This window comes from Salvia splendens, chromosome 3, assembly GCF_004379255.2.
Source record: "Salvia splendens isolate huo1 chromosome 3, SspV2, whole genome shotgun sequence".
NCBI classification, from domain to species: domain Eukaryota; kingdom Viridiplantae; phylum Streptophyta; class Magnoliopsida; order Lamiales; family Lamiaceae; genus Salvia; species Salvia splendens.
The window spans coordinates 18,593,488-18,607,078 of NC_056034.1; the positions used below are offsets into that span (position 1 = coordinate 18,593,488).

Here is a 13,591-nt window from a genome sequence, read left to right on the forward strand (position 1 = left end):
GCCAATTAAGTCAAAATCTAGGGTTTTTTTCATAGTATCTCTTTCCCTCTCAAACAAACCCAACCTGCTGCGCCCCCAGTCCCACTGCCCTAGTCACGTCGCCGCCGCCCGCCGCCGGTCCGTCTAGAGCAGCCCACTCCCAGATTTTGAAGGTAAGAGAAATTGTACCAGAGATTCTAATTTGCATGCCCTTTTAATTAACAATTTTCTAATTTGCATGCCCTTTTAATTATCAATTTTCTAATTTGCATGCCATTTTAATTAGGAATTAGGGTCAGATTTTTAATTAGGATCAGATTTTTATAATTAGGGTCACATTTTTAATTAAGGTGTAGCTGTGCAGATTTTTAATTAGGATCACATTTTTAATTAAGGTGTAGCTGTGCAGATTTTTATCATACTTCTATTTTTATAAATTTAGTAATTGCAGTAGATTTAGTAATTAAAAAGCATGCTTCTATCTTTTGAAATACAGTTATTGCCATTTGCAACAATGTCTAACAGAGAAGAAGCCACATCAACGGTGGCTAGTGGTGCAGATTCTATTATTTCTACTAGAACTGATCCGGGGTGGAAGTATTGCATTCAAGTGGAAAAGGGATCCACTAATAAGGTACAATGCATCTTTTGCCAGAAACAAATGAATGGTAGTATCACTAGGGGCAAAGAACACTTGATGGGAAAGAAGGGAAAGGTTGTTGCATGCCCTAAGTGTCCGAAAGAAGTTCATGATGAACTTTGGACATATTTTAGAGAGAAAAGAACTGCGGGAGCCTCTCATATTCCTATGTCTAGTCATTCAGCGAGACATGTTGACCTTGGTGGCTTAGGGTTTAGTGATGATGAAGATGACATGGGCGCCAATGTAGGTCAAACAAAAAAGAAAGCAGATCGTCCTCTGAAAGGGCCTATGGATTTATATATTAGAAATCCCGAGACAGCGATTCAAAAGTGAAGCAAAGAGAGGATGAGGCAGCTGAATATGAGGGAAGCTGCTGACAAACAAGCCGTAGCCCGAGTTCATCAATTTATTGCTCGGTTTTGGTACCAAGCGGGCTTGTCATTTAACTTGGTTCAATTGCCAAGCTTTCAAGACCTGCTCCATGCAGTGGGTGAATTTGGCAGGTATTTGCCAGCTCCTAGCTACCGTGACATTCGAGTTCCCCTCTTGGAGAAAGAGATCGCATATACAGATTCATTGATGAAGAAAAGGAAGGACGAATGGAAGCTATATGGTTGCACAATCATGTCAGATGGATGGACTGATCGGACATTAAAATTTTGATTTTGGGATCTTATTTTTTTTTTTTCCGGGTTGTTACAGGGAGCGGAAGCGGGTTCGGAATCAGGGGCGGATGGAGTCGCGGCGAGACAGCGGTTGGCCGCCGCCTTCTTCCTTCTTGCGGTCGGCGTTGGAACCGCTCGGGCAGGCGTCGGGCTACCCAAGTTAGCTCCGGCAAGTTGGCTAGCCACGTCTTCGGAGCCGGCGTCGGATAGGGATACCGACCTTGACCGTTTGGAGGAGCCGCTAGAGGAGGATGTTACGTCTCCCCTATACTTCGGATGCGACCGCGTCTCCTGCCAAATGTTGAGGTACTTGAACGGCTTGTAATTCATGGATTGGTAGGTCGACAAGGCGGAACTGATGATGTCGACCTCGCTCCAGCCCCTCCCCGCCGACCGCTCTTCCTGGAGGTAATACACCTGGAACTTTTGGATTTCTTCGTTGGCTCTGTATATGGCGTTGCGCACCATACTCTCGTTGCGCTCGATTGTTCCAGCCGGCCGGTTTTCATTGTACCGGCGACAGATGCGCCACCAATAATGATCGCCGGATTGGTTCGTGCCAATCTCCGGATCTTCGGAGATTGACAAGAAAGCTTTGAAAAATTGCTCCATCTCCGCCGAAGTGTACGGTGTGCGGACACCGCGAGTAGGAGGAGTCCGAGTTTGGAAGGGGCCGCTCGACCTCGCTCTAGGCTCGGGTGTCAACTCGTATTGCCCTTCGGGGGCATCTTGATCGTCGATCGGGTAAGGCCGGTAGCCACCCGGAACTTCCGAACTTTGGGTTTGAGGAGGGGCCGAATATTCCATTTCTGGACTGGGAAACGGTTGTGAACCGAACCAATCGGGGTTCCAACAGTGGGAGCTCGGGGGGTGATCGCCGTGGTCGGACATTATTTTGTTGTAAGAGTAAAAGTGAATGAAAGATTGGATGAGAATTGAGAATGGAAATGAGAGAATTTGGATGATAATTGTGTGGGGTGGTGTGAATTTTTGGCGTGGAAGTGGGGGTATTTAGGGCACCAGCAATAGGGTGCACGATGGCACGCCCGATGGCGTCCATCGTCCTCGGGCTCGGACGATGCCCACATTGTGGGTGCCCGCCATCGTTCGCGCCCTACGTCCGCACCCGATGCATCGTCCGCGACGTAACGATGGCCATCGAGCGCGCCATCGTCCGCGCTATTGTGGGCGACGCGGACGATGGCACGGACTTTACTTAAAAAAATGCGTTTGCCTGGGATCGAACCCGGGTCTATTGCTTGGAAGGCAATAATCCAAACCGTTGGACTACAAACAATAGTTGAGATAACTTGAAAACTAAATTATTTTATACATTTATTAAGATGATAATGTCATAAAAAAATGATAATTTATGATTAAAAAGTAGAATTCGGTGAAACGAGAATTTACTTCTTCGAGTTATTAAGATGATTATGTTGTTTGATTGAAATGAAGGTTTTTATAAATGTATTAATTTTTATAAATGTATTATTTTTTAATTCGTATTGTAATTTTTTAATTTTTATAAATGTATTAATTTTTAATCAATGCAATCTTCGCTGGTTTTTAGTTACTCGTTGTGTTTTTTAATCAGTTTTTATTACATATTTGAAAATATTTAAATTAATTAACAGAACAATAGTAAACATATAGGGCGCGTCTTAGGGCGCCACATTGCAGGTGGGGGGTAGGAGGATAAAAATGATGACGTGGTGCGCCTTAGGGCGCCCCATTGCTAATGGCCATATAGATGAAAATGTGTATTTTTGGGAAAAAAAATTGAAAAATAAATTAAAAGTGGGTAGAAAACGGATATAATTTTTTGGGAAGTGGGAATTTTTTTTTTTTTAATTGAATTTTTTATTTAAAATCCGATTTTTTTTAAAAAAATTTAAATTGAAGAGTAAGAGTGAATGAAAGATTGGATGAGAATTGAGAATGGAAATGAGAGAATTTGGATGATAATTGTGTAGTGTAGTGTGAATTTTTGGTGTGAAAGTGGGGGTATTTATAGATGAAAATGTGTATTTTTTGGGGAAAAAATTAAAAAATAAATTAAAAGTGGGTAGAAAACGGATATAATTTTTTGGGAAGTGGGAATTTTTTTTAATTTTTAATTGGATTTTTTAATTAAAATCTGATTTTTTTAAAAAAAATTTAATTGGCAACGACTATGCAGTTGGCCAATCACACACTGCCACGTCACCTACTCGCTGGCACGGACGTGCTCGATGTATCGAGCAGCGCCGTGCCAGTGACGCTAGCGCAGCGGCGGACAGCGTCTCCGTGCAGCTGGCACGGACCTGCTCGCCGTTGTGGATGCTCTAAAGAATTTTATTGTTCCTGCATTGATGATTCATACCTCATGAAAATTTAGTTTAAAATATAGTATATACTTAGTCATTAGTATTTATCTTACAAACCAAATAGTTAGACGAGAATATTTCACTAATTTTTTATTTTTTTTTAAAGTAAAATGCCCTTTTTGGGCGGGGTTTAAGCAGACCCCCAACCCGTAAATAAGATTAAAATGTAATGTTCCAAAAGCATGATCTCAGCCCAAAAGTGACTAAGATCTAAACAAGTACATGGAGATGCAAAATAGAGGTTCCACAAGTCGGGATCCTCCATTCTATCAAGTGGAAAACGGATGACTAAATACACTAAAGGGAGAGTCGAAAAAGGACCAAAATCAACCACCAGAAGAACTAGATCAACCCACATCTCTACGTCGGAAACGGAAGTTAGGATATCCCAGCTGGTCCATCCTAACTAGCGCCTTCAGGTACCGAGGCGCAGAGATTGGATCAAAATATGTAAGGGCAGGGGTCTGGACCCCCCTACCTGCCAGAAAATCAGCAGCCCAGTTTCCCTCTCTGTAGATGTGTGAGAATCGAACATGCCGCTGAGCTGTCATGCTCCGGATCAAAGCCATATGGTGTCTAAAATCCGCGGAGCCAAAGTGTCTAGACGACAACAAACTAACCAGAGCCGCTGAGTCCAGCTCTATCCAAATGTGAGTAGAAAGCTCCATAGCCATCTCCAAACCCCGAATCAGAGCCATAAGCTCCGCTTCAAAGCTCGATGATGCAGCTATCGGAGCACAAAAAGCCCGTAGAAGGCCTCCGTCAGAACCACGAACCAGTCCTCCCTCCCCCGCCTCCAGTGTCGATGTAGAGAAGGTGCCGTATGTGTTCAGCTTCACCCAAGGTGCGTCAGGGGGATGCCATAGGACCATGAGCGACCGCAGAACACGCTGTCTAGGGGAGAAGGGCATGAAATCAACCGACGGCGAACACCCCCTCCAATGAGTCGAGGTGATCCTGCCGGCCAAAACTAGCACATGCAGATGATGAGTGACCTGCCAAATAACATGTGAATGACGAAAAGGACGACCGCCATGCTTGCAGTCGTTCCTCTCCGTCTAAAGAAACCAAGCAATCAAACAAGGAATAAGAAAACTAATATGCATGGCGGGAGCCCTCTGGAAAGAGGACCTCCGCCAGTGACCTAGTCTAAGTGCAATATCGGTGCTCGTGTGAATCGGTGTGTGCGAGGAAGGAAACCATGCATCGAAGTATTCCCATGCAGAAATCGCCGACTGACTCAAAAGAAAGACATGGCTGAGAGACTCGACCCAAGGAGACCTACAACACTGACACCTAGACGCTAACTCAATTCCCCTCCTCTGCAACTTTTCATCTACCGGCAGCCTACCAAATAGTAACCTCCAAATGAACACCGACATGGTATGAGTCAACCCCTGGTTCCAAATAAGACCAAAAATCTCCCTCTTCGGCAGTCTAGTCCGGATGCTCTCCCAGGCTGAGGTCACAGAGAACTCGCCATGGCTAGTCAGACTCCACCGCCTCACATCCTTCGCCCCCAACTCGATCGGCGTGGCTCTGATCTGGTCTATCACATTGAGAGGTACTCCAAACCTGAAAGATAAACTATGCAGCATATCCTCATCCCATGCATACTCATGCCAATATGATACAACGACCTGAGATTGGGGAGGATCATTTCCCGGGACGCACAGATTCCGGATGGAGCTAGTCCCAAGCCAGACATCATCCCAGAAGCTGATCTTCCCCTCACCCAAGGACCAACGAATATACTCATGCATGTATGACCAAATACGACGGAAACGACGCCAAGTAGGACTATCATGTGACCAACAAGGGGATGTATGCAAATGACAAGGAAGGATACTGTATTTCTGGGTCATGAACTGGGCCCAGAGAGAGTCCTGAGCTAGTAGTCTCCACCACAGCTTGAATCCAAAAGCCACTGCCACCTCCCTGAAGCGGCGAATACCCAAGCCACCCTCATCAAAAGGCAAGCAAATTTGTCTCCAAGAAATCCAATGCAGCTTCCTCTTCTCTCCAACTGTGCCCCAAAAGTATCTAGCCAAAATCTGCTCCAACTCGTCTAGAAACCCAAGCAGGGGGCTCATAACCTGTAAAATATGTAGCGGGATGGCGGCCAGGGTGCTCTTAATCAGAGCCAGACGACCCCCAAAAGCAAGATGTCGGTGGGACCAGCTGTGGATCCTGTCCATCAGCCTCTGCCTAAGGGGCAGCAGATGGTCTGCCCTCCTCGCTCCTCGGAAAATCGGCACCCCAAGGTATGTAAAAGGCATCGCCCCTCTCTGAAATCCTCCAACCTCCTCCACAACGTCAGCGAACTCCATGTGCTCATTCGCCAAAAAGAAGTGTGTCTTTCCATTGTTCACCAGCTGACCAGAAACAGCTATGTAGTGATCCAGGCATCCAACCAACTTCTCCACCGCCTCTCTATGAGCCCTCGAGAAAATGATGATGTCATCTGCATAGGAGAGGTGAGTGATAACGGGGGCATTTTTCCGACATCTATAGACCATCTCTCTATCCCCTTGATCAATATGGCAGCGTGTAGGCGACGTGGGTGACGGCTATGCAGTTGGCCAATCTCTCTATGCATCATAAAATTTACAGTATTTGTTTTTATTTAACGGCAACGGCTATGCAGTTGGCCAATCTCTCTATCCCCTTGACATCTATATGAATACAACATAAAATTTACAGTATTTGTTTTTATTTTAATTTTGCACTTTTACAGCTCAAATTAAATGTTGATCAAATTACGTGTATGTATTTTGACAAACAACTAGAAGCCAATAAATTGAAAGCCAAAAACAGAGAAAATAGCTACAAATTTCGTTTCAAATTATTTTTTTTAACTTTGAATAGTTGTATGTTCACTATTTATTGAACATGTAAACAATGAATAACAACAAATTGCCATTGAATTAATGGATGAAAATGTTTTTTTTGGCTTGTAACATAAAAAAACTAAAAACTAGAAATGAAATGAAATCAAACAAAATAACTATTTATATAATTCAATCTAAATTGATAATATGAATATCATGTCGACACGACACTCCACTTTATTATGAAGTTCAATATTTTGATAAAAGAAATTGATAAAATCAGTTGAGAAAAAGCCGGTCAAACTCCATTAAAATATTAATATGTTAGAATTTTTAAATATGTTAAAAGCAATTTAATAAATAAATAATAGAATTAATAAAAACAGTTGAAAAAAAAAACTGGCCGAACTCAAGTAATTAGAGTACTATGTATGTACAATTTTACACAATTATCTTTCAACATACGAATAACAGAATATTTTTTATAAACTGAATCTAATATATAGTAGGAAATAAATATGAAAGTTGCAATTATTTTCTTTACCGTGAATCAAGGAAAAATAAATGGGAGAGAGGGAAAAACAAAAAAACAGTCGCCACTCGTGAGGAAGGAAAATAAAAGTCGGCAAATTTATTTAAAGAATACAAAAGTAAATTTAGTTCCTAATGAACAGGATATTATAAATTAACCGGTTTTTTTCTACATAACCAGTATATGGTTGTCCATAATATGGCGTGGACATGCACAAACCGAACCGGCCTGTCGGTTAACCGCCGGTTCGGGCCCGTCGGTTCATGAACCGGAATCGGCGGTTTGAACCGGCAGGCGGTTTCACGGTTCAGGGTCGGTGATTTCTTGAACCGTGAACCAGCGGTTGGCCGGTTTGAACCGGCGGTTCAACCAAATTTTTAAAAAAAATTATTATTAAAAATTATTTTTTATATTTAAAAACAAATTTTACAAATAAATGAATACAAGAAATTCATAATAGCCCAAATATATATTTGATAGGCTTGCGAATTTATGAAACCATTCTTGGTTGTTTCTCTTTTATAGAGACATCCTTTTTTTCATTTTTTAAAAGGAGGATCGACGATGGTTCTCCATCTACCCCCGAAGTGACTCGGACCCCCGGCCTAACGGTCGGAGGTGAAGCGTCTTACCACCGAGCTGCGCTTCGTTGTCGAGATGGGAAGGAACGAGTCAGCCAACCTTTCCCCAAGCACGGGTCCAGACCAGTTAACTGTATCAACCCAATCAAGGGTACCAAGTTAACATATCTCCCCCAGCGCCTGGGTCCCAAGCATGGGTCCAGACCAGTTAACTGTATCAACCCAATCAAGGGTACCAAGTTAACCTATCTCCCCCAGTGCCTGGATCCAAGCCAGGACTCAAGAACTCCCCAGGGGAAATTAATCCTCAAGTTGCGCCTCTCAGGGGTCGAACTCGTGACCTCTAGCATGGTGCGGTATTCATGTCTCTATAAAAGATAAACAACCAAGAATGATTTTGTCTCACATCGAAAGTGAAACATAAAACATTCAAGGATGTCTCTATAAAAGAGAAATATCCAAGAATGATTTTGTCCCACATCGAAAGTGAAACATAAAACATTCAAGGATGTCTCTATAAAAGAGAAACAACCAAGAATGGTTTCATAAATTCGCAAGCCATCAAATATATATGGGCTATTATGAATTTCTTATATTCATTTATTTGTAAAAATTATTTTTAAATATAAAAATCAATTTTTATAAATAAAAAATATATTTTTTTAAAATTTCGGTTGAACCGTCGAACCAACCCGAAACCGGCGGTTCAGGCCAAAAACCAGCGGTTTTGAACCGGCGGTTTTTTGAACCGGAACCGGAACCGCCGGGACCCTTGGCTGGCCGATTCCGGTTCATGCATATGATGAACCGTGAACCGCCGGTTCGGAACCGTTGTGCATGCCTAATGTGGCGGCATAACTTTTCTCTTTCTTTTTTAGTTTCTCCCACTCTTTCCTTATTAAAATATTCAATTATTTTTTTTTCTTTACTTACCACACTAGACGGAGATAGTATTAAACAAAGGAGGTGAAAAGAAGAAAATGGAAAGTGGTTCGAATAAACATGATCAGAAACAAAGGTAGAAGAGTAATTTCCAATATCGATATGCCAAAGAAATTTTTTTTTACAGAGTTAGAAGGACCAAAAGGCGAGAGAAAAGAGTTATAAACATTGTTTTAAGTTGGAAACCACGTTCCCCATTAGCTTCCGCAGTTGTGGTTTCTTTTAATGGCCTTGCCTGCACAAATGTGTATATTAGGATTACTTATTTAATCAACCAAAATGAAAAATTTAGCTAAAAGATTATATAAAGAGTGTCATTACATTGCTTGTAGCATGGCTGAGTGAACGCTGGATCCAAGGATTGTGGAGGAGGCTCCACACCAAATTTCATTTCACAACTCATATCTTCAAAGTCTGACATTTCAAATAAATTTAGCATTTCACATTTATTCAAGTTTATATTTTGTGGCAATAATTCATGTTTATTTACTCCATCTACTATAGTCGTATTTCTTTTTAGTTGTCTCAATATAGTTAAATAATTTTCTTTTTTTTTTTTGTTTTCTTTCTTATTTATTACTCCATCTGTTCTGCGGTAGTGAAAGCAAATCTTTTCGGTACGCGATTTAAGAAAATGTGTTAAGTGATTTAAGTAAAGGAAGAATAAGGCATGAGATGAAAAAGGTAGAAAGATGGAAAGAGAGTAAAGTAAGTAAGAAGAAATGTGTTAACTTTTACTAAAAAAGAAATGATTCCACTACTATCAAAAGTACAAAAATGACAATGACTACACTACAATGAAACGGAGAGAGTATTTATCACTTGTTTACTTTATTTTCTCTTTTGCATAACTGATTTAACAGCATTAACTTAAAATTTTATATCATAATTTACTTAAATCTCTGGACTCTAATGAATTTATGTATGACGTATTGATGTATGCATAGTTTTCAGCCATACAATATACTATCGGTTTTGACCATAAACACTCACTCACTTCCCATTTAAGCTACTATAATCTGGAAAATGTACTACTAGTATTTATTTAATGTATATGCAAGTCACATGTTTCTACTAATTTCATTACCAAGAGGAGCATTCAAAGAGTGTACACACACATATTAATGAGTGTCATTTGTGCGTGTCATCAGTATATATGCATGTAAAATGGGGTCCTCCATTTAGTTTCATCATCTTAAATATTCCAAGTTACCAAGTTGTAGTGCAACTACTGTTTCTCAATATTTTCGACAATTATGTAATCATTATCAAATATCGTATCTCCATTAATACTATTATAGAAATCTATAAAGTCCCATCCTATATGTGGGACTGTTTCAAGACTTTTATAACGGTTCATTTATCTATCTCTATATACCAATGTGGAAATTGTTAATACTATTTTTGTTTCATTTTCAAACCTATCTCTCAAGATTATATTCTGATTATTTTTGTTTCATTTGTCAACACTCCCTCTCAAACCTTTCAAGGTAAAACTTTGATTGCTTGCATTTTTTTAATTGAGTTAGACAACTCTCCATCAAACTGGCTCAAATTTAAAATCTAGATACTAGTATATTTCTCAAATTTAAAATCTAGATACTAGTATATTGTTAGGTTAGTCATTTTTTCTGTTTCAAATGAAATAAAATGGTAATTAAAAGTGGGTAGAGTGAGAATTGCTTACTGGGGACCATAGTGATGGGCATTCCAAGGGAGTCCTTAATGAACGATTGAGAAGGCATCTTGCAAAGATTAGTGCACATTCCTACACAATTTGTCTCCTCCAAAAACCTCCATTTTTATATTAATAATATTAGATTCAAGTTCTTGTAATAATCAAGACATAAAATTATTGTATATCAATATTTGTGTGCCAAATTACCTGCATTTTGGCACGTACACAACATTCTTCTCTTTTCTCCCTTCAACCTCTGATTCTTTCACCTATAAACAAATTCACCCATAAAATATCTAAAACGAATTATGTAAGATGCATGACAGTAAATACAAATACATGCAATGAACAAAAAATTCTTTTATTTTATTTCTTAATGGGATAACATATAAATTAACAGAAAACTCAAATTGAAAATATACCTGGCAAGGACCAATTAACCATGCGAAAAAAATAGTTGTGAAGACGGCAAAGAGCTGTCTTGAAAATTTGGACGGTGGCACCGTTTTCTTTATCTGCTAACAAGTAGATCTTTAATTTTTTGAATACATGAAAATGGAGTTTGAAGTTGACTCAATATTATAATCTCGTGAATTGGAATGAAATTTTATATTCTTGAAAAAGATGCGTCTACTATTCAAAATTATTTTTAGAGAACGGCCTGATTGTTTTTCGTTATCTCCGAGGGACATTTACACATTATAATCAAAAGATGTACTACATCAAAAAGTACATTGAGTTACAATCTATTTCCTGTAAATACTTTATTACTGTTATTCAATTAACTATTTCTTATGTACAACGCTAATTAATGGGTATTGAAAATGAAGGGTAAATTCCCTAAAAAAATTATCAAATTTAGTGAAATTCTAGTCAATCGTGCAATTTTAAAAATATAAACTTTGACAATTTTCTCATGTTTTCATAATCTCATATTTGGAAAAATTATATATGATGCAACAAATAAAAATTACTATGTGGACAAAAAGTCCGGCCACTTAAATGAGTCACTTACTACACTTAGTCAGAGTCACATCTTTAATTTTTGTATTACGTCAAGAAATCCAGACATGTAGCATCTCGAAAATTTAGACAATTAAGAAAAATATCAAAGTTATTATATAATTGATCATTTTTAAAAGTTGAGGAATTGACAAATTTGACCAAATTTAATATTCCTTACATCCCATAAAAATAAGTCATTTAGAATTGACACGAGTTTTAATGCGTAATTAGTAAAATAAGATAGAATGAGAAAAAAAAGTTGAAATTGCGTTGTGGATAGTGGGACCCATGAACGATAAAGTAAAATAGAAGAAGAAGAAAATTAACATAAATGAATATGGACTATTTTTTTTGGGACAGATGAAAAAGGAAACATGACATATTTCTATAGGACTGATGGAGTAATTAAAAATGTAAATGGTCATGAAACGAAATACTACTACTTAGCTATGAAAGGTATAACTGAGTTGATTGAGATTCATCTTCTTCTTAACGATTGTAAAAGTTACAGACATAATCCTTAACCTAACAGTGAAATAGAAAATAAATTATACTAATACTATTAAAATAGGATATACTGATCAAATATATATCGATATGCATGCACACAAATTAAAGTGGTAATTAAATAAATAAAGAAAATAGAGTGGAAAAATTCTTGTTTAACATAAGACGTCAAATCCATCAAATATTTTATACCGTGGAAAAATTGCAATAATTGAGATTTGAATTTCAACACAAATCCACAATTTATTTCTTTAAGCAATTTAAAAAATATAATAGTAGTATAAGAGGTGATGCAATGGTGATGAGAAGATTATGCAAAGCTGAATATTATAGTTAAAATTGGAGAGTTTATATACCAAAAGAAGAAGCGGAGCAGGGAGTGCCGCTTTAAGCGTATCAATAACAACTCCTTTCTGTTGGATTGGATTGAATCTTCGCGACGCCATTGTTGCTGCTTCCACCAGTCCTTCGTAACCTTCCTTGCCGCTTCTCATCCCTTCGCATTACATATTTAATTACATATTTACCGATTTCATTTTTCAATTTTGAAAAAATAAAAACCTGTTGCGGATTGTAAGCTTTGTGAGAGATAATTAATGGCGAGACGATCGAAGCAGTTATCGTTGTAGGAGGTTTTGGTTGATGCATCCAAATTGCGAGGGTGTTTGGCTACTGATCGAGGCCTGTGCATGGCGATAATCCGCCGCTTCAATTGCAAATTAATAATCTTATACGGCTGCGCCACCACCAACGGCGTTGCTTCCATGAGAGAGAGAGAGATAAATGGTGATGATACACAAGAAGAAGAAGAGTAGTAAGTAGAAAAGAGGTGATAGATATAATTAAGCGTGCAGTGATACATTGGTTGATTGTCATCGTCATTCTCAACGAATTTATTGTTTGCATTTTATAAATAAAATAATGTGATTAAATTGTTTTCTTTTCTTATTTTAATAAATTCGACTTCCAACTTCTGTGTCTCTCCAAAGATGCTCTTTTCGTCTTCTAGTAAAATCCACTTGCCATATTAATTTAGTAGTTTTCACTGTTCATGGGTTTATCATCTATGCAATTTTACTTCCAGACTAAATAAGCCACCCTAATGAAACCAGTTTTAGATTATCCTATGCAATGTTTTAAAAACCGGATCAATGAGTGAACCGACAAAGCTATTGATTCATGGTTCAACCGGTCAGACCGATTTAATTACTGGTCAAACTGTTTTACTAATATAAATATAAAAAATCAAATATAATTAAAAATACATCAAAAAAATATTTAATCTTAACTATATTTAGTTATATATGTGAAATTATAAAATATAGAATATGAAATATAGTGAATGATAAAATATAGTTAAATTTTTTAGTAAATATCTTAGATAAAAGTTACTATTTTTATATAAAAAAGATAAAGATCATATTAGTTATCATATATATATAGAGAGGGTTGTATTAGGGTCCTTCATAACTTTTTAGTGTTAAGCTTCACAACTTTTTAATGTTAAGCTTCAAACAGATCATAGCCCTTGGATCCTTGAATTGGATGGTTGTGATAATTTGCATTATTTGACGAAAAATCTACGTTATACTATCGATTTTGACCATAAACACTCACTCACTTCCCATTTAAGCTACTATAATCTGGAAAATGTACTACTAGTATTTATTTAATGTATATGCAAGTCACATGTTTCTACTAATTTCATTACCAAGTGGAGCATTCAAAGAGTGTACACACACATATTAATGAGTGTCATTTGTGCGTGTCATCAGTATATATGCATGTAAAATGGGGTCCTCCATTTAGTTTCATCATCTTAAATATTCCAAGTTACCAAGTTGTAGTGCAACTACTGTTTC

General features: G+C 38.1%; 2 protein-coding genes and 1 long non-coding RNA gene across 4 annotated transcripts; 1 reads left to right on the forward strand and 2 right to left on the reverse strand.

Annotated features, from left to right (window-relative positions):
- The first annotated feature begins 209 nt into the window (after positions 1–209).
- LOC121795375 lies at positions 210–443 on the forward strand. Its single transcript, XR_006049460.1, has 2 exons — positions 210–329; positions 375–443. It is a non-coding gene; the product is annotated as an uncharacterized LOC121795375 (long non-coding RNA).
- Positions 444–1,064: 621 nt separating this feature from the next.
- Positions 1,065–4,525, reverse strand: LOC121796692. The gene is made up of 2 exons (XM_042195488.1): positions 4,132–4,525; positions 1,065–1,096 (listed from the first exon to the last, which is right to left on the reverse strand). Exons 1-2 carry the CDS (start codon positions 4,523–4,525, stop codon positions 1,065–1,067), a joined length of 426 nt encoding a protein of 141 aa, XP_042051422.1.
- A 4,104-nt stretch (positions 4,526–8,629) lies between these two features.
- LOC121793651 (beta-carotene isomerase D27, chloroplastic-like) lies at positions 8,630–12,598 on the reverse strand. Of its 2 annotated transcripts, none has more exons than XM_042191691.1 (7): positions 12,291–12,598; positions 12,086–12,225; positions 10,640–10,732; positions 10,425–10,486; positions 10,227–10,333; positions 8,861–8,953; positions 8,630–8,774 (listed from the first exon to the last, which is right to left on the reverse strand). In XM_042191691.1, exons 1-7 carry the CDS (start codon positions 12,589–12,591, stop codon positions 8,737–8,739), a joined length of 834 nt encoding a protein of 277 aa, XP_042047625.1. In that variant the 5' UTR covers positions 12,592–12,598; the 3' UTR covers positions 8,630–8,736. The 2 variants fall into 2 exon arrangements, with proteins under 2 accessions (XP_042047625.1, XP_042047624.1); XM_042191690.1 differs by having other exon boundaries at positions 10,640–10,735.
- Between the last annotated feature and the right edge of the window lie 993 nt (positions 12,599–13,591).